The following is a 21,935-nucleotide window of genomic DNA, read 5'->3' on the forward strand; positions in this document are numbered from 1 at the left end:
GAAAAATTGATCCCAGCTGGTGGGGAAAAGAGGTTAAAGACACCTGTGATAGATGAGTTAAGTTCTCAAGATCAAAGGGATTTTGGTAAGATGAAGTTTAGAGCAAAAAAGCTTAAACCATGGTGGAGGAATGGAATTTATCAGATGAGCTCAGGATGGGAACTTGCCCAACCCACCAAGATTGAGGGCTAGAGGGAGAGGGAGAAAGGGAGAATGGAGGTGAATCAATTTCTTCAGGCCATTGCAGAAAGAAGTACAGGTAAATTCTTTACTTATTAACCTCAAAAAAAGAACAGGGAACACATTTTTTTTTTTTTTTGTCAAGGACTAATGACACAGACCCCAAATAAAAACCTGAAGCATCACCCACCAGAAAAAGGAAAATAAGTACTTTTTCTAGAGATTAAATGGTGGAAACAAAGAGCCCTTTCACCCAAATGTTTCCCTATTTATCCACACTATAAATTTTAAAAGAAAGCTAAATTTAGTATAATATGTACTTCTAGGTATCTTTTAGTTTTTAAATAAAGGCATTATCTATATATTGTTATGACTCCTTCGAAGACATTTTTAATGTGTTACAAATACTTCAATTTTGCCCCACAATTCTCATTACCAAAAGGTTTTTCCTTTGTTTCCAAGTTTTACATTTTTATCTTCTTCACTTTTTTTTAAAGGTAGTAGTAGTGTGTTGTGGTCACTCATGGACATGCAAATGTCAAACTGCTTCAATTCAAATTCTGCTGTCACTTTCTAGCTATACCACATTGGGCAAATTAATCCTTTGCACTGTAATGATCTCAACTAAAATGAGGAAATGAAATAGTAATACCTATATCATACAGTTAATTGTAACTATCAATTTTCTATCCTCTACTTTCTTCCTAGTCTTATACCCTCTGTGGATTCTTTATTGTTTCTGAGCTAAGAGGCTTTGAAGATTTTTCCCAAGCTAGTTATGCATTCTATAACCAAACGTTATTTATCTTTTCCTAATCCTACCATTTCTGGCCTTTTTTCCCCCTTCATTTTTCACTGAGAGCAGGGGATTTAAAGCAGAGGTCAAGAAACTACAGCCCTATGATCAAATTTTGCAGCCACCTGTTTTGTATTGTAAGTTTGTTCAGAATATAGTAGGCACCTTTATTCATTTAGGTATTGTCTAAAACTGGTTCTGTGCTACAATGGCAAAGTTGGATAGTTGAGACAAAGGCAAAATATTTACTATTAGCCTTTACAGAAAACCTATGCCAACTCCTGATTAAGAGCATTAAGTGGCACAAAGCATGCAGAATCTAGAATCAGTTTATTGCATATTCTGAAATATCATTTAGATATATTCAATTACATGGGCCAGAATACTCCTTTAAAAGGTTAATACCTGTGGGGTAACAGATAAATTTTAGATTTTTCATAGTCCCACAATTAATCTAGTCAATTGGTCTCATGTGGAAAATAGCCATTCTAAAAGAAAAGGCTATTTCACTTTAGAAAAAGAAATAATTTATTTCAATGCACAGAAAACTTCAGAAGTGTTTTTCAAATTGTATATTATAACCCATTTTTGGGGCATGAAATCAACATGATGGATTTATTCCAGCATTTGTTGCGGGGGAAAAAAATGAAACAATAAACAGAATGAATGCACTGGTCACACTAAGTACTTTTTAAATGAAACTTCGGTTTCAATTAATACACGTTAAAATATTTGTGTATTTTATTGAGTAAATTTATAAAGGGTATTTCTTATTGTGGATTATGGGAAAACGTTGTAGTTGTAGGTCCTGGACATACTTTTTATAGCCTAACAAGTAAGAACAACAGTTTAACACACAGTCATAAACATCATTATACAATAATACAAATGAGTGAACACAAAACAATAAGCATTGTTTACATACAAAATATATATTTTGCAGAATAAACAGCCTCTTACTTGAAAACACCTTAAAGCATATGTAAGCAGCTGGCCTTGTCACACTCCAGATGCTGCTATAAAGTGTAAAATTACTTAAAACATAAAAATCTGTTCAGAAATATCTTAAATAAATTAATCTAAAAATCAGTAAAATAATCTCTTGAAGGAAACATGTTTTCACCTTTGATAAACCACTACTGCAACAATATTGGAAAACCAAAGTTCTTTTTTTCCAAACAATGTGGGTTACCTTCCCAATGTTTAACTTATATTTCTTGTTAATGACACCTTAGGATTACAATTTTTACTACTGTTTCTATCTTCTCTTTTAGTATCTCAATCTTGTGATTCTTTTGAACTGTTTCTAAGATTTATACCTTTCACCCTTTTTCACTGCTACTATTCAAGTACAGGTTCTTATCATCCCACTCTAAAATTGCTAAGTTATCTTTCCAACTGGTCTCTCCACTCAAATTCAATCCGCAAATCACTACCTGATATTTCTAGAAAGATTTATTTCATTAGGCAATTCAAATTCTTAAAATGCCCAATAATTTGCCTTTTGAACAATACAGTGTAAAAATTAGAAGCAAAGCCTTTGGAATTAGTCATCATCGAACTAATTTACTGAATGCCTACTATGTGTGGGGCCTAATCTGGGGTAAAATGTAAGAAACAAGATAAAATTACTGTCTTGAACGTTAGTAGGGCATAAACATGGCAAATCAAATAATTTCTGAGAGTGAGAATTCCTATGATGGAAATTAAAAGGCCACGTGATAAAGTCAGAGGGATGGAGGAAGGAAGAAGCAGCCTTTCCAAGTGCAGAGGAGAGATTTCATTTCTGAGGAAGCCCTTTTCAAGCCCATGGAAGAATGAGGAGCCAGCCACAAACAGCATAGATAAATTCTTGAGTCAGAAATCAGGTTGGCAAATTCTAAGACAGTTGCATGAGTGGATGAACTTAACTAGTTTATAGCCTGGAAGACTAGTGTAAGAGCTGCTCAAAACACAGTACTTTTACTGCTATGTTGTCCGGGACAAGCTTCTTCAGTTCTCTAGTTTCCTTCGTCATTTGTCATCCATAAAATGGGAATAAAACCTATCTCATAAAATATGTTGGGATTAAATAAGATTATACAAAATATTTAACAAGCTAGCATTCACTCATCAAAGAGAATTTACTGAGAGCTTCTTTTCTAAATCTCATCACTCTGCTAGACAATGGAAGGAATGAGATCTGTGTGCATAAAGGATATAAACAATAATTAGAATATGATGGGTGGGATTAATAAATTTCAGTAAAAACCATAACCTTCTTTCAGTTAAATTACCTCAAAGAGTTTCTTTCTGCAAATCATACCAATGATACCTCAGCATTATAGAAGTTCTTGGTTAACAGGCCTCATCAGGTAGCTTTTAGCTGTTTCCATCAGTTATATTTAAAAAAGCTGTCTGTATGCAAACCAGTTCACACTAGTTAAAAATTAAAATAATTATATACTACAATTAAATATTATATAAACCAAAGAAAACTTGAGTGCAAAAAATACTAATTTATATGGGATGCTTTGAAAAGACTCCACAAAGGTAAATACCTTCGAAAAACTGCTGTCATGTTAACATAATTAAAAATATGAGGAAAATGATAAGAATCAAAAAAGACCGATGTACTGAAGCTGCCACACAAGGGACTTAAATACTCTTGTTCCATATTAAAAAAAGTATAACTGAGTATGGTTATTAAAGATGGCATGGAATTTCAATCAGGGAATCTCTGTCAAAAAAGAGGCCTAGCCCCAAATCAATACATATGTTGTAAATTTTAAGTTTAATGAAAGGATCATTCATTATTATGTATTTTTAATAGGAAGGTGGCTCTCAACTATATACAAAACAAAGCCCAAACTTCTTACCTTGCCTTCCAGGCACTAACCTAGGCACTAACCTACCTTTCTGGTGCTTAATTTCTAAAACAGACTTTCACAAAACATATCCAAATCTATAATCATAAGTGATCAGAAGTGAAATCTCAGGCTATGCTCCACGAGATCTGGGACCATGCCTATTTTGTTGAGCACTATATCCTCAAAAACTGGTAACAGGGCCTGGCGCAAAGTACTCAATGAACATTAACAAATTTGCGGCGTAGTTACTATTTACTTATTATAATAACTCTAAATACATCACTTCTCTTTAGAATGTTCACAGGGTTAATTCCAAGTTTCTTAGTTAAATAATCTTGTCTGCTGGCACTTACAAATCTACTTAGTCCCTAAGATTCTATACTTGACATTGTAATCTAAGAAACCTATATTGAATATACCTTCAAATTAAAATTTTTCTAAAAAGCATGGAATACTTGAAACATTTTTAAAAAGCATTAAAATAACAGCCACATATCTGCCATCCAATTCAATATATCCTGATACAAGTCTTTAAAAACTATGAATTCACAAATCTGTCTTTTCTAATCATTAGACTATGAACTCCCTGAAGATAAGGGACGTATGTTAATTATGTTAATTATCTAGTCTTAACTACATAAAACTTTTAATATTATGTTTTCTCCCAAAACAGGTAGAAACACTGAGGTTCTGTGAACTAAAGACCATAAAACCAATCATAAATCACTAAATCGGTTCGAGTATAAAAGAATTTTACTGTTCTCAAACATGTTTGCACTTGCTAATCCTGGAGAGACTTATTCACCGTCAAATAATCAATATAACTTTCACTTCACATGGTATCATGTCATTGTTTAAATATCCAAAGATCTGTTCCCTGACATCCACTGTTAAATGCCGGGAATATAAATTTCAGTTACCCAAGTTCATACCTTAATGAAACTCAAGACTCTGCTCTTAAACATGCCTCCCGCAAAAAGTTAGAGAAGGGAAAATCTTTCGTACACAATTGGTCTAAAGTTTGGGTGCTTTCAGATCTGAAGATTAAAAGATTTAAAACACCCTCTACCTTAAACTAGGATAGGAAAAGAAGTACCTCATACTTGAGTACAGGTCCAAGACAAACAGTTCTTTTCTCCTTCAGAAAAGGAACTAATCAAAGGTGGCAATAAGGAAATTGAAAGGTATGTGTAAAAGTGCTCTGAAGGGGAGTGGACGCAGAGTAATTTAAAAGGGGAGCAATCAGAAACCCAGCTCTGAAGAGAGAATGAACATAAAGTAGTATGTGAGAATAATCACATTAGTCCACGGTCCTCTACACATCTTTTATGCACAGGTGTAACTCTTACACAGCATTAAGAAAAGGCCTCAGAGGCCCTGCATTTCTTGGCTGCCAAGAAGCTTCAGGGGCACCTATTCTGCCTCCTCCTCGCCGCCCAGCAGCCACAGGAAACATGTAACATTCCCAACGCCAGCGCCCTGAGCCGCTGGACTGGCGCGAAAATAGCGGGTCAGTCTATTTACAGGCGAAAGCAGTGGGAAACACCGCAGAGTCCAGTCGGGGGCCGGTCAAAACGAGGGTCAGCCTCAATCTCCACCTCAGCCACCACCTCATCGTGGCCTGTGTAGAGAGCTTTCGTGCGGAAGACAGACCAGAGAATGCAGCTCTCCGAGAACAGCCTAGCATCCCCGCACCGCTTCCCAGAGCTTTCGGTCTCTCCGCACCCTCCCTGCCCGCAATTACCTTCCCAAGTGACATCGTAAAGCTCTGAGACCTTCGCCATCTTCTCAAACCTAAAGGCAGCGGGGTGAGGAGGCGGAGGGGCGGGGGGGCGCGGTCACGTGATCTGAAACCGGGCGGTGGCAGATTACGACATCGTTTCTCATTGGTGGAGAGAGCTCAGAGGGCGGGACTCGCTGCCCAAGTGCACGCGGCTCGGGGAGGGGCTGCTGGGAAAGGGGGCGGGGCGACCCGGGCGCGCTCAGAGGCTGCGACAGCTGGGAGGCCCGCCGAGTGGTGGGGCCAGCTGCGGGTGAGCTGCCTTTTACCCTGGGTTTTTTAACACTTACTGGGGGTTGAGTGTGCACCACTCCAGTTTTTCAAAATTTTTCTCTTCAACAGTGTATTCATTTTTTTCCCTAGTCATTTTTTCCCAGTGTATTCATTTTCCCCCTTTCCCTAGTCAGTATCGTGTTCTCTTCACAGCCCGCTGAAACGTAACGTTCTACATGAATCGTGTCCCTAACTTTGCTCCCTCCCTAGGGGAATCCACGTTCCATTTCCTTTTTAATATGTTCGGCTAAGCTGATACACTCGAAGTCTTCGTTTTTGAGACTGAGTGCGATTCTGAGATTGCGCTTTCTATTTCTGTGGCCGAGGACTTGTTAATGTTTACATAATGTTTTCGAGCCACATTCTATCTTTAGTTAATGGTCCTCGTGGATGTGATTATTTTATCTTGTCGGCCTGCCTCTCTAGATTTGAGATTCTGTAAGAATAACCATTATGTAACCGCTTGTAAGTAAATGGATGTGGGACTGAGAACTACCAGCCCCTACTCTTCGCTCCTCTGCCAAACCTCAGGGGGGAGCCTCCTTCCTCACCCCTTACTCACAAAGCTAATTGCTCTCAGAATTTTGGACCTAGTCCCCTGAACTAGGGAGAAATTTGTTGGCGTGAAAGCAAATATTTGAGAGTATGAGTATGTATTTTGTATTTGAAACAATGAGAGCATAAGAGTGTGAAGGGTGAATATGTAAAGTGAGGAAGGAAGGATAAAAATCCCTATCTAATAGCATTAATTAAGAGTCATTTGAAGAGGCGATAGATATCAGTTTGCAACGAGAAGGGTGTCCTATTCCGATAAAGAGTGTCCTATCCCAATAGTCATATCCCAATATTGCTATCCCAATAGCAAGGAGGGAGTTTTTAAGAAACGAACTATCAGTGCCACTGCCACAGAGAAGTCATATGAGGACAGAAAAGACTAGTGAATTTATAAATGAAGATAAGATTTGAATAAACTTCATTTTCTCCAGGCAAAACAGACCTTAAAAAAAAAAACAAAACCCTTCAATAGAACAACTTGGTGTCACAAAAAGAACAAGAATTCTAGCAGACAGATCTGAATTCAGATTTAGTAGCTGGGTAACTTTCGGTATGTATATATAAGCAATAGAGTGATTTATATATAAAAGGAAGATAATTATATCTACATACAAAGATCCCTATATACCTTGAATTGTTATCAGGATGGAGGTACCAATTCTATGACTCTAAATATTTTTTATATGCTATGACTCCCAAATTCATAAATCCTGCAATCTTTACTTCTCCCCTGAAATCCAGTTCTGCTTTCTTGATATTCACTTAGCTGGTCAATATGCATCTCAGAGTTAACATATCACAAACAATTCTGGATTCCTGTCACCAGCAACCCCAGTTGCTCTTCCCCATTGCAAATAATGAAACCATCCACCTAAAACTAAAAATAGTATTTCCTTCAGCCTACCTATATACGTCTATCTGCAAATTCCATGTTGTCCTTCTAAAACATTCCAAAAATCCACTTATTTTTCTCTCCATTAATCTTTTTTTTAAAGATTTATTTATTCATTCATTCATTCATTCATTTATACATACATACAAACACTGGGTACAGTCAGAAGCGCAGGAGGGTGAGAGAATTCACCAGAGTCAGAGCGGGGAACAGGGCAGGCAGAAAGACCAAAGTACACTGCTGAGGGGAGCAGCGCAGCGGGCGGCAGAAGAGGTCTGCGCACCATGGGGGACCCTGCTCCAGTGGTCGGGGAGCAGCCGGGGATCGAACCGATAACCGATGCTGCAGAAGCTGCAGAGGCTGCAGAGCCTGCAGGCAGCTTCGCAAACCAGCGCTCAGACACTGCGCCACCAGGGAGGCCCTATCTCAATTAATCTTAATGTAAGACACATCTTTCTCTTGCCTGAATAATTATTAACATCCTTAATGGCTTAGTTTAATTCTTACTGTGTAAAATCTGTTGTCTATGCTGCAGCTCTTTCGAGCATTAAAAAAAAAAAAAAATCAGACTACAAAAGTCCTTTGCATACAGCTCGCAAACGGCTCCCCCTTGCAATAAATATATGCTTTAAATTCTACCTAATTTACAGGACTTTACTCATCTGCTCCCCACCTACTCTCTTTCCTCAACTCTTTTCACTAGATCCCAGCCTACTTAATCCTCAAACCTACCAAACTTCCATCTGCCTTGAGTATGGTATTTGTAGATCTTTGAGTGACTCTCTTTTTGTCATCCATATCTCTGTTTTAAATGTATTACTTATAGTAGACCTTTCTTAATTTTCCAATAAAAAGTAACCCCTGGTTAATATCTATTACATCATTATGACACATTACTATTTGATATTTTGTTTGTTTACTTATTTTTGATATTTGCCATTATTATATAGGCTCCTTAGACTTTGTCATTTTAGCCTTGGAATATCCAACCTAGAAGAACACCTTCCACACAGTTAATGTTTGTTGAGTGAATGACTTAATGAATTAGAAACTCAAAAAATGGCAGTTTGTTAGGATAATGTTTCATAGTAGTGTGTGTTTGGTTATGGATTAGATGTTTTCTTTTTATATCTGTTACTTTTCTAAACAAAAATTTAATGATATGGGAACATGTCAGTTCATTTTATACTTCCTAGTCCCTTACCACAGTATACAGCATATGTATTTTGCCATACATATACAAGCAGTATTTATACTAAATTGTTGAAGCCCAACATTTTGTTGAATTTTTTGAGGGAGTGAAAGTTCATGAAGTTATGGTCTTAAAGACTTAAAATGAATCGTAATGTTTACAGCCAATTAAGGGAGTATTTTCCATTTTCATATTTCCATAATATTTTCTAGTCACTTCATTTAAAAGACCTGTACCTAACTCCTATTATCTATCAATCAATGAGCCTTATGATATTTGGCTAAAAGAAGTCATTTTCACATGGAAATGAGAATAATTTTAGACTAAGAATGTACCTATGATTCTTTCGAACAATATTTTTCAAACTTTTTGCCTGCAACCATTGTAAGGAATACATTTTACATCATTATATAGTGTGCATATATATATTTAAAACAGACAAAATTTAGAAGCTAGTCTTACAATGTCTCCTATATTTCTATTAAAATTAATTACTTCTATTTTATTTTCTAAAAATACTGGTTTTAACCCCCCCAGTTAATGACCCATATTTTGAAAAATCCTAGTGGACGTTATACATGTTTCTTAATCTGAAACCCTGAAGTGAAATGATTTAATTAATTTCTTGCCAATAGTAGGTAACAAAGATGGGAAATCCATGTAGACAATATGACTTACCTAGATCATTAGTATTCTTTGAAGTAGGGGAAGTGATTGTTTATATATGAAAACATTTCAAATGACTTATAAATTCTGCTTTCCTAGACAAACCCGGGGGGTGGGGGGAACTGGCAAATCAGTGAATAAAGTATATTCTTAACATTTTATAACATATTCATAATTATAAATAAAAAAGAAATAACTTCTACCTATGTAGCTCCAAGAACATAAACATCAGTCACATTTCCATAAACCCACCTTTGCAAAACATTCTCAAAGATTTGCCACTTACTCTTTCACATCTTTAAAAAGGAAGAGCTTTCATTCCTATATAGCAAAAGTATTTTATTGAGTTTCTCTGACTAAGCTGCCCAGCATTGGTGACAAATATCAAAAAATAGTCAAGGAGCAAAATACTAGATTATGTCATATCAGACACCATGGGGAGCATTATCTTATTTAATGATCTCAAAAGCACACTTAAAAAGGCAAATGAATGTGGTCTATGATATGCATTTTTATATGAAACTATATTATGATTTTCATATTTTTCTATAAGACTGTTTGAATAATTAGAGTGATGCTACATTAGAATGAATAAGGATCAGAAAGGAATAATTTTAAATAAGCCCACATTTTCTGTGTGATGGGATAAGCTTTGATTATTTATCAGCCAAATTGACCCACAAACTACTTTAGAGTACTCTTTTGTGGCCAGGATTTACTTAATTCAATTAATATTTTCAGACATTATGAAAGACTAAAGCAACTTCTTAAATTTAATAAACCTAATGGCATTTATAAAATGGATTATTTAACATTACAGAGCATAATACAATTTTAATTGATTTTGTAATATTCAACATCTTCCTCAAATCATTTATTTTTTTTTTTTTTTTTTTTTATAGAGGCATGTTTTTATTTATTTGTTTGTTTGTTTGTTTTGTTTTGTTTATACATGCACTGGGTACAGTCAGAAGCGCGGGAGGGTGAGAGAATTCACCAGAGCCAGAGCGGGGAGCAGAGCAGGCAGAAGGACCGAAGCACACTGCTGAGGGGAGCAGCGGGCGGCAGGAGAGGTCTGCGCGCCATGTGGGACCCTCCTCCGGTGGCCGGGGAGCAGCCGGGGATCGAACCGGAGCCGCAGAGGCCGCGGGCAGCTTCGCAACCCAGCGCTCAACCACTGCGCCACCGGGGAGGCCCTCATTTATTTAGAATCTACTATTTTCTTTGTTCTGTCTTACTCATAGTGAATTAAAGTTTCCCATTCTATGTAGCGCAGTTTATAACCTCTGTTTACTCTGACAATTACCTATCAAAGTAAATTGGTCTTGCTACAACTCTTACAAAATTTACCATAGCATTTAAATCATGTTATTGCTTCTACTTAGTGAACCATAACCATAATTCATTTATGTTTTAGAGAAAACATTGCTTATTTCATATTCATTCTATGGCAATAGACTTTACACTTTGACACATTCACATTTGGAAGTTAGTTTTCCTTAGAGCCTTATTTACCAAAATCTAGGTTAACGTGAGGTTGTGTTAGGAATCTTCTGAACACTGCATTTTATAAGATTATGTAATTTAATATTGTCTCCCAAAACACACCTCCTATACCGCCTTTAGTGGCATAAGCATAGCATTTAGGCACTTCTGATTTTTCCATATTTGCTATCATTTGTAACATATGTCTTAAAATGTGACAGCCATTCACTTAACATCCAATTACATTATTTTTTAAAAAGCAAAGGAGAGTCTCCCGGAAATATTTCCAATGAGATCACTTTGGTCTTTTCACAGTAGAATTCACAGACTGATAATTAGTCCTCTGTGCCATAGCTGTAACACTGAAGAGGAAAGTACATCCAGAAAGAGTACACCCAGAATTTCTCCCATGTGGGCAATAAATTAGAGCTGGTTTTCTTTTTTTTTTTTTTGTCTTGGGTTTTTTTTTTTTTTTTTTTTTTTTAGATTTATAACCATGTTTAATAGTCTCCTTTTTTAAAACAATATTTATTTACTTTCCCCAAAGTGCATATTCTGTTCTTATACACACATACATCTGTGCATATGTAACTGTCCTTGTGCAAAAATGCGTTTTCATAAACATCCCTTTGGGGGACCATTCAAAGGTCCCTAAGTACTAGTATTGTGTCCTGATGGTTTCTGGAGCACATCTAGATTCCATTTTTTACCACAGAACTATAACTGAATTCTTAACCTGAAAAATGTTCAAAAAAAAGTATTCACAATAAATTGCATTATGGGTAAACCCACAGGAAAATATACTATTATTTTATTCTTTTTTTTATAATTACATGTTATTCTGTTATTGATATAGTTTTTTTTCCCACATTCCCTCTTTTTGGTGACTTGGTAGCACAAGTCTAGCACAACTGGAATATGTAATTTTATTTATCTGTAGTTCTGAGATACCCTTGCTACAAGGTCACAAAGTCACACTTAACTGATCATCTTTTTCTTTCTGTAACCATTCTGATTACTCTTGGCTAAAATTGGCTAAAAAGGGTAATGATCACTCTGTTCACAAAGTACCTATTTCATCTTTCAGATAATAACTTATGCGCTTTTGTCCATAGAAGGGCTTGTTTAATTAACCCTATAGTATATTTAGGGTTAAGACTGGTTTCCTGGCAGAATGTCTCTAAGAAAACTGCTTACCCCCTAAATCCATTTCTTCAATCCTATCTGTCACTTCCTCATTTCTGAGGGAAACCACAACCTCAAATGGTTTAACTTTATGCAACTTAATTTTTTAAATTTGTACTTGAAATTCTTTATCTTGAAACTCTGAGTTAAGGAATAATATAGGTATGTTCCAAAAGCTGCCACTTGTGCCAAAATTCTACCACCTCAGTAGAAATTCTTTCAACATTATAATAGTTTAATTTGCTTCTCCTCAAATATTTCTATTACAGATTTCTTTGCATCTTTTAAGAATAAGCTTAAACATTTGTCTTGTGGACAGAATAGCGATGGGGATTGGCAGAAGAGAAGTGATCTCCACTGATACAATTTTTCTAGCAATAGCAAGATAATGAAATTTTAAACAGCCTCAGTCTAATCACAAAAAACATAATACAAAAACCAAATTGAGAGCTATCCTACAAACCAAATCAATGAGGGAATGTCAGTGACAATATAAATTGCTATTCTAAGCTTTTAGCCAATACTTAGTCTTAAGTACCTATTGAAAGATTCTAATATCATGTAGTACAATTACAAATATAAATATAGTTATGAAAGCACTCAAAAGTATTTTATATTATAAATTGTACATACCATATCATAGAGGACATTGTGCTCCTTTGTGTTCTTGTAGCTGCAATGAATTCTTTGCCAACATACATGTCCATTGCTGTCTTCTGCAGAACTCACTAGGTTTTAATCCCACATTACACATTATAGCTAGGTAAATTAAGTAATTTGAGTGAATTATTTTAACTTGATTGAACCCTAGTTTCTTCATGAGCATAATAATAGTTACTCATTATAACAAGATTTCAAGGAATGAACAGAGTTCTTCCCCAGAGTCTTGCATTTGGCATAATACTTTTATGCTATAACCAATGACTGAGAACTTACTATATACCAGACACTGTTTAGATTTATAGATTTATATAGAATTATAGATTATTTCATTTAAATTTAGTTAATTCTTACAACAACCCCATTTTGCAGATGAGGGAGCAATTAAGAAATATTAAATAACATCCCCCAAAATCCACTCTAGTATACTCCTTTACCTTGTGGGTTCTTAGTACATAGTGACTGTGTCATTTTAGTCCTCTGGGATGTGGACAATAAGATGGAGTTATTTTTGCAAGTGGTCCATTAGGAGACCCACTCCATATACAGCAAAAAAGGAAAAGGAAGCAGGATTGATTAAGGAAAGCATTCATACCACGATGTGTATCGTACCTGCAGAAGAAAAAAGTAGAAAGCAGGGTCAGACGGAAAGGAAGCAGGAGCAACAAGGGTAGCCATAGTTAGCATTTGGTTAGCTCTTACAAATTATCAGATGGGTCAATGGGAAAAAAAACTGAGCAAAGATTACCCAGTAGAAGAGTCCTACTTTGGTCAGAAATATCCAGACCATAGAACCCAAGAGTTAGGTTGTTGAATAGGGGCCACCTGGAAGGCTTGGCCCACCTCCGAAGCTGATATAAATCAAATCCTGAAGGCTTTAAAAGCTAGAGGTTGTCAGCTCCCTATACTCCTTGCTGCTGAATAGTAAGTTCTTTCTGAAAGGAAGATTTCTTTTTAACTGAATACTTAAATTTATTCACTTAACAACACAGATTTAACACCCATGATGAGCAAAACATTATGCTTAAGTTCAGGATTAAAAAAAAAAAGATATCATTCCTCCTCCCCTCATGAGGCTCACATTCTGGGTATAAGTGAACAAATTTTCCCCCCACACCCCCCTCCATAGGTGACTAAAGTTGTAGAGGTGCTGTTTTGTTTTGTTTTAAATTGAGGTAGATTGTTAACAGTGCACCTTCATTGTGCCACAGTAGCCATGATCATTATTTTTCCATTTTGGGTGTAATGTTCCATTATTGATGAGATGTAGGGGTATGTGTTCTCTCTCCTGAGTAGTTATACTCAGAAGCTATTAGACATAAATAGCTCAGAAGCTATTTAACATAGCTATTTGACATATGGAAATTATATTTCAGCTCCACAGAATGACTTTTTCTAGTCTATGATTAATAGCTCAGCAATGGTTGCCTTGTGTTGAAGAAAACACATGGTAGAATATATTTATAGCCCACAAAGCCTTAACAATTTGCTTGTTTTTCATGAGAAACAAATCGGGAATTATCATTATTTTCTTGGGCTGGAAATTAATGGTACTACCATTGATAAATTACTAGAACTTCATCTTTCTTTTTTCATTCAAATTCCAAATATATCCAAGCATTTAGAATTGTTTTTTAAAAAAAGGTCTTTCCAAGAATAACAATTTAACTCTGAAAAAAAAATCAGCATTTTAAAAATTCTAGAATTCCAACTCTCTGTGTAGTACTGAAATGTTCAAAACTCATTGTACTCAGAATGCTCCTTGATAATTCACTGGGTAACTGCAATACTATCATTAATGAACTCTTTAAAAAAAAAAAAAAAGATTTATTTATTTATATAAGCACTGGGTGCAGTCAGAAGCATGGGAGGGTGAGAGAATTCACCAGAGCCAGAGCAGGGAACAGAACAGGCAGACTGACAAAGTACACTGCTGAGGGGAGCAGCGGGCGTGGCAGGAGAGGTCTATGCGCCATGTGGGACCCTCGCCAGTGGTCGGGGATCAAACCGGCGCTGCTGAGGCTGTGGGCAGCTTTGCAGCCCAGTGCTCAACAGCTGCGCCACTGGGGAGGCCCTTTGATGATCTCTTTTTAATAAACTTAAACAAGGTGCAATTTTATCAGCATTTTTCCACAACAAAGACAACTGGTTGCAATTCTGAAACATGAATGGCGTATAAATCTAGAGGCCCTCAGTGTCAGCCTGCTCTACTCCCTTCTGAATGCTAGGACAGCCGTGGTTAATATTTGCTAATGCTACACATATGCCTTCCTGGGAAGGACATCACTAGGGTCCAGATTCAGGGCTGCCAGGAGGAATGATGTAATGAAGTCAGCACCTGATATGAAGAAGCAGAGTATTTTCCAGACTCACATGAGTAGCAAAGTTATTAAAGGCAATTTTTGTGACAGAAGATGAGTGGTGAACAAAGAAAACTTTGCTGGTGATTTTCAGGTAGTGGTTGCATGGGACACAGTAGCTATGATTTTCAGTATACAAATTCAGGGGTGCAAGAATAAAATTTGCACTTTTTTAAATCTCAATTTTTGTTTCAGTTACTATTTGAGGAAGAAACATCTCAGTTGATTTGGAGTTTGCCCCACACTGCTACAGCCTCCTGTGACTCATGTGAAAGTGATATTCAAAACAATTGATACCCCATAGGACAAGGTCACCAATAATTTCCACTTTTTGGTTAGCACACCCTGTGTAAGCCCCCCCCCATATTAAATAGGGCTGTCCTATGTTATAAATAGGATATTTCAGAAATGATGGAGTGTGGCAGTCATTAAAATATGTTTTTTTTGGGCCTTCCTGGTGGCGCAGCGGTTGAGCGCTGGGTTGCGAAGCTGCCCGCAGCCTCTGCAGCGCCGGTTCAATCCCCGGCCACCGGGCGAGGGTCCCACATGGCGCGCAGACCTCTCCTGCCGCCCACTGCTCCCCTCAGCAGTGTACTTCGATCCTTCTGCCTGCTCTGCTCCCCACTCTGGCTCTGGTGAATTCTCTCACCCTCCCGCGCTTCTGACTGTACCCAGTGCTTGCATAAATAAATAAACAAATCTTTAAAAAAAAAAAAAAAAAATATGTTTTTTTTTTTTTTTCCTTATCTCTCATAAGATAACTTTCTGGAAAAGGCAGCTGCTATGTCATGAGGATACTCAAGCAGTGTCACAAAGAGTTCTGCTTCGTTAGGAACTGAGGGCTCCTGCAACATCCAGCATCAACTTGCCAGCCATGTGAGTGAGACATCTTTGGAATGGTCCCCCAGCTACAGTCAAAACTGCAGACGCAACTGACATCCTGACAGCAAACTCAAGCCTGGAGCCTGAACCACCCAGGTAAGCTGATCCCACATTCATGACCCATAGAAACTGAGATAACAAATGTTTATTATTGCTTTAAGTTTGTAATTTTTGGAGTAATATGTTGTATGACAATAGGTAACTACCTACTTATCAATCAGATAGGAAGCAGACACTGGTTTTAATGCTTTTAGTGCTGGTGGCTTCTCTGATATCCCAGGCATTAATCCTTTAGAATGGAGAGGATAGGTGATTCTGGGTTAATAGCTTTATCAATGAATACCAAGTACTTTGATAATTTATCAACTAGTACAGCCATGCCATGCCGGATTTATATCAGTTACACTTGCGTAGTTTCAAGGTACTGGGAAGCCTACCTAGTCCTCCAGTTAGCCCTTATTTCTCTCCTCAAGCACTTCCTATGACTGTTAACTACTTTCATATCACATGGGAATTTGAGGTTTCCTCCCTAGATATAGCTGTCCATCCTTCCCCCTGACCCCCATGCTCTTATCTCCTTAAGACTCAGATTGGGGGGCCTCCTGGTGGTGCAAGGGGTTAAGCACAGCCCTGTGAAACCATCCCCTGCCTTCGCAGCAGGAGTTGGATCCCCTGCCAGCTAGCATGCTACCCACTTAACTCAGCAGACCTTTCCTGTCTCACTCACTCCTCCCCTCAGCAGTGTATTTCAGTCAGTCTGCCAGTTCTGTTCTCCGCTCTGTCTCTGATGAATCTGTTCACTCTCCCATACATCTGGCCAGTACCCCAGAAGACTCTGGGCATAAGCCTTCTCACCCTGAGCACCACCAAACTCTGTTTTTATCCCCTTTAGTATCCTCTTTCTCTCTACCCCTTCTACTTTTATTCCCCAGCCTTGAGAAACAGCAGTATGTCAGTCTCAAGGGAAGTTCCTCCATGCTTTATTCCTAAGGCACTGTTTTACTTGTGATTTATCTAGAGGCATCTAACCTGATGAGTTTTGAAAACCAAAACCAGAGAGCTGAGGTTTCTGCCTATATCCTAATATTCTCTCCCTCTGAGATACTGAATCAAGGCCTGTGAGACAAGTTTCATTCTCAGAAAGTGATTAGGGAGATAGAGACAAACAGAAAGGGACATAATGAGTCAGAAAATATCATGTAGTACCCCAAAAATATTTCCCCACTACCCCATGTCTAGAAAAATTAATACCTCCTGCCGAAAGAACTGTTGTTTGGACTAGCACATGATTTCTCACCAAAATTTAGTAGGCTCTAATTATAGTCATTTGCTCTAATTTCATGATGATAAAGCAGCCCTTTGGTCTGCTTTTTCAAGTACCTGTATACTTTGAAGGAGATACTTTGCTCACAAGACCAAAATAGTCTTTCCATGTTTTTTTATTTCTTCCCTAGAAAAATCTTTGCCTTGCTTCCCCTCCCCAGGTGAGGGTTAAGAGCCTTGTCACATGCTCCAGTAATCCCTGAATTTCCCTCTCCCTAAAAACATATGTCCCATTCTATTATAATATATTCTTATTTGTATCTGTCACTAGAGTCTAACCTGTCTCAAATGTCATGTTCCCAATCTGTCCCCAGAGAATCAATAATTAATTATGGGAAGGCAGGGACTCCATTACATCAGTGTCCACTGATTTGGGGCTTTATGAATCAGTGAAATTTCAAGGAAAACAGTGGGCAGACCAATACGGTTGCCAACTTTTTTATTTTGCCAAGATGGTACATTAAAAGCAGCAACTACAATTAGCTTCACAACATTTCATCTTAAAATTGCTGTTTTAACACAAAGGATTTGTAAGAATTTTCTAAAGAACAGACCCTGAAAATGCATACATTTAAGTTTTTAACAGAGACCAATGACATTTCTACCTGAATTGGCACCACATATCAGACACACTTGAGAACCACTGTTAACTTCTTAAATCCCTTCTAACTCTCAGATGAGTTATAGCAATTCTAATTGGTAATTTACCTATTTTTAAAGTGGTGCATTACAGATTTTTTTTTAAAGAAGTCCCAAATTACTAAACTTTGTGTCCTATTCTTAATTTATATTTCTTTAAAAAAAAAGAAAAGAAAAAGGCATCACTGAATATGTTGGCATATGATTCTCAGCTGGGACTCATTATCCCCTTCAAGATTTTTTGCTCTTTCCCAGTAAGTCTCTAAAGGAGTAAACATATTAGAAAGTAAGAACTATCTTAATTTTACTTATTTTTAAAACATTTTGGGGAAGGGTTGATCCAGTCTGATCTAAGAAGAAAAATAAAATTATACATGAAGTATCTCATGACGCAAAACATTCTGGCAAATTTATTTTGGATATGGCTCGTGTCTCATAAATTCAGTAAAATTCATTTTAGTTAAATTTTACACTAAAGTAGAGTAAATATATCATTAGTATTTCATTTCACAAATCTCAAATTCTTGATCTCATTGACAAAATAATATATAAAGAATATTTTTATTAGAATTAGAGCAGAAGGCACTGTATCTCTACAAATATGTGTGATATCAACAAATGACAAAGACAAAGAAAACACAGAAGCAGTGTTTCTACTTTAAATTTCACTTATTTTAAGAACCCATGGGATAAATTACAGCAGCCTTTGGGAAAGCAGAGCCATTAAAATTAGAGATGGAAAAGATGAAATCAATGATGATGTAATCTGGACCTTTGATGACACAGGAGACACCCTTAAAATTCCTGCCTGCACGCTGTGTCTGTTGTAATGCTTCAAGCTACAAGAGATTTCTGAATCTGGCAAGTGCCTTCGCAAACTTACGCTTTTTTCCTTAATATTGTCTTTTTTTTTTTTTTAAAGATTTATTTATTTATGTGTACAAGAGCTAGGGTACAAGCCAGAGGCACGGGAGGTGAGAGGATTCACCAGAGACAGAGTGGGAAACAGAACAGGCAGATTGACTGAAATACACTGCTGAGGGTTACAACAGGCGAGACAGGAGAGGTCTGCTTAGCCATGTGTGTTGCTCCATTGCAGAGGCTGCGGATTGCTTCATAGTGAGGTGCTTAACCCCTTGCGCCACTAGGGAGGCCCCCCTCCTTAGTATTGTCTTATTTTATATTGTAATGTCCTTGCTGTCATTGGAAGGAAATAGAAAGAAGGCCTTAATACTTTATCATTAGCCCTTTTTTTTTTTTTTTACAAAAGTAATATTGAATGTAAAACCATCTTATTTCTGTTATAAAACAATCTTGCAGGTAAATTTTGCAGCTAAAAGTCTTTCCTCTATAAAATGGTTGATCAAACAGTATTCATATATAGAAATAAAAATTAGAAATCTGATGAATTATAGATCTTTATATACTGTAAGCTCTTAGAGAAGTGATTTTTAAATTTTTTTACATTTTTTTTTCCTCATTAGAATTATTTGGGAAAAACAGAGCTGAGTACATGTAAATCTATTTTGAAATATACAACATATAAAGTCAAACCTTTGGAAACTAATCTATTTTAATGTATTGCATGCCCCAGTTATAATACTACGTAACATATTAATTTAAAGAACAGTTAATTTAATAACCAGAAATCATACTTATGAGTATCATCATTAATCTAGCCCAATTCAATATGAATATAGGGCAAAAAGAGGTCAGATTGGACCTCCCTGGTGGCGCAGTGGTTGAGCGCTGGGTTGCGAAGCTGCCCGCAGCCTCTGCAGTGCCGGTTCAATCCCCATGGCGCTCTAGACCTCTCCTGCCGCCCGCTGCTCCCCTCAGCAGTGTATTTCGTCGGTCTGTCTGTTCTGTTCCCGACTCTGGCTCTGGTGAATTCTCTCACCCTCCCGCGCTTCTGACTGTACCCAGTGCTTGTATAAATAAATAAATAAATCTTTAAAAAAAAAAAAAAAGTCAGATTTGCACTATTTACTTAAAAACTGTAATTTAGGCTTACACGTTTTAGTTCCTCATTTCTTCTTTAAAAAATCTTTTTATGTTACATACTTTATCATTTTCACAATTACAGAAGAAATGGGCACTTGCCATTTCACGCTAACACAGAGACATTAAAATGTTGCTAACTAAAATTCCTTCCCCAGCTACTCTAGCCTAGAATTAATGTAAACCACTAATTTTCCCCATTCTGAAAATGCTAGGAAATGAAAAATGAAATAAATGAGGTTGATGTTGTTTAGAAGTGCTTAGAAGATAAATACTAAGTACTTTTTAATGCTCAGGAGTTAAATTTGGTTTATCATTTATAAAAATAACTGGCAGCATAGTATCATTGAGTAGATATTTTGTGTCAGCACAGGCAAGATTATCAATCTGCACACTAAGCACAACTAACTGAAAAACAAAAAGTTCAACCAGAGTACACTAGGCTGATTTTGAGTTTTTCTCTAATGTTTCAAATTATAGTCACCAAGAGAAGTTATATGAAGCTAACTTAAATAGGCATTTTTTATTGAAAAAGATAAAGTGTTTTACTTTGTATTATTCAATAAAACAGTGAAATATTTTTTTTTAATAAAGATTCTTGGTGATTCTTTTTTTTTTTTTTTTTAGATTTATTTATATGAGCACTGGGTACAGTCAGAAGTGCGGGAGGGTGAGAGAATTCACCAGTGCCAGAGTAGGGAGCAGAGCAGGCAGAAGGACCGAAGTACACTGCTGAGGGGAGCAGCGGGCGGCAGGAGAGATCTGCGCGCCATGTGGGACCCTCGCCCGGAGGCCAGAGATCGAACCGGCGCTGCGGAGGCTGCAGGCAGCTTCGCAACCCAGCGCTCAACCGCTGCGCCACCGGGGAGGCCCCGAAATATTTTTTTATATATAAACTCAAGTAGCTCAGCTTTTGAAATGTATCTTTGAATTACCAGTGGACAAACCTATGAGCAGAAGGTTGTTTTTGAAGGAATTGTCACTAAGATATAGACACCCAAATGAAATTGTAGGGATGCAAATACTGAATAAATATATAACACAAATTAAAGAATGCTATTTCTCACTGTTACTGACAAAAGGAAATCATTGAATTGATTATTTGATGCAATTGTAGCTAATGAACTGAAATACTGATATTCCTTGGTATCCTAAAATTTTGACTTGGTTTCTGGCTTTGCCAGTCATTAATATGATTTTGCATCAATCCATGACTATCTAATTTGATAGGAGATAATACCTCCCTCAGAGGGTTATTAAAAATAATTAAATGTGAAGGCAACTGAGAGTATAATACCTGACACATGAATAAAATAAATTTTAAATGGTTAAAAATAATCCCTGTAATTAAGTCATCATTTCATAGACAAGTTATATTTTCTTTTCCATTCATCATTCATCTCTAGTACAGGATGATCTAGCAAACTAATATTTCCTTGGTGACAGTTAAATAGAAACCTGATGTAGACTTGAAAATAATATCTTAGAAGAAGCAAAAGTAATTTGTTGTTACATTTTTACCCATGCTTTACTAATCTATCTACTTTAAGTTTTTAAAGTCTACAGGCAGTTTACTTCATCGGGGAAGCCCAAATGGTTTCTTAAGTTTATAAAATAAGCAACTACCTACTCTAAACAAACTTGACTATGAAAACTTGGAAAATAACCTGTTTCAGTCTCTTACCACACATAACCTAAAACTGAACCTCTTAAATCTATTTAAAAAATACTGTTGACAAACCATACTAACATAGTTTCTTTTTTTTCTCTTCACTTTGAAATTCCTCCTGAATGTACTTAGGGAAAAAATTGTTTTATCTTTCTCAGATTAAAAGAAAATGAAAGTAGTTATCAAGAAGTGGAGTTGTGGGACATTTTTATAAGTGCTAACATGATGTTAGCTCAAATACCTGTGTTTTAGAATCTAAATTTTTTTTACAGCCTATCAATCATCATTCTAACCCTGCTACTTATTGCTTACCTATAAAGGATATAAAATAGATGGTAAGGTAAAAGTTGGCTTCATATAGTTGGAAATATAAATGTAACTTTTATTCCTTTAAAAATAAACAAAGCAACAATGGCTTGAACAATAACATCTAGAAAACTTTTCCTGTAACACAGGGTTCTAGTCTCATACCACTAATAGCCATAATGGAAATATTGCATGTAACATCTTTTATTACCAGGGCAATTGGCCTAAAGTACTTGTCAACT

The 21,935-nt window shown here is 36.6% G+C and overlaps 1 protein-coding gene and 1 long non-coding RNA gene across 2 annotated transcripts in view; one reads left to right on the forward strand and one right to left on the reverse strand.

Moving 5' to 3' along the window:
- EMC2 (ER membrane protein complex subunit 2) overlaps positions 1-5,649 on the reverse strand; it is a 29,507-nt gene extending 23,858 nt beyond the window's left edge. The window contains exon 1 of the mRNA XM_037502726.1: positions 5,570-5,649. Coding sequence (XP_037358623.1) covers positions 5,570-5,609 — 40 coding nt within the window. The 5' untranslated portion in view covers positions 5,610-5,649. The remainder of the gene's footprint in view (positions 1-5,569) is intronic.
- Positions 5,650-5,812: 163 nt separating this feature from the next.
- Positions 5,813-20,396, forward strand: LOC129145392 (uncharacterized). Its single transcript, XR_008550925.1, has 3 exons — positions 5,813-5,858; positions 15,631-15,851; positions 20,346-20,396. It is a non-coding gene; the product is annotated as an uncharacterized LOC129145392 (long non-coding RNA).
- The last annotated feature ends 1,539 nt before the right edge of the window (positions 20,397-21,935 follow it).

This window comes from Talpa occidentalis, unplaced genomic scaffold (assembly GCF_014898055.3).
Source record: "Talpa occidentalis isolate TD23 unplaced genomic scaffold, MPIMG_talOcc4v2.1, whole genome shotgun sequence".
NCBI lineage: Eukaryota > Metazoa > Chordata > Mammalia > Eulipotyphla > Talpidae > Talpa > Talpa occidentalis.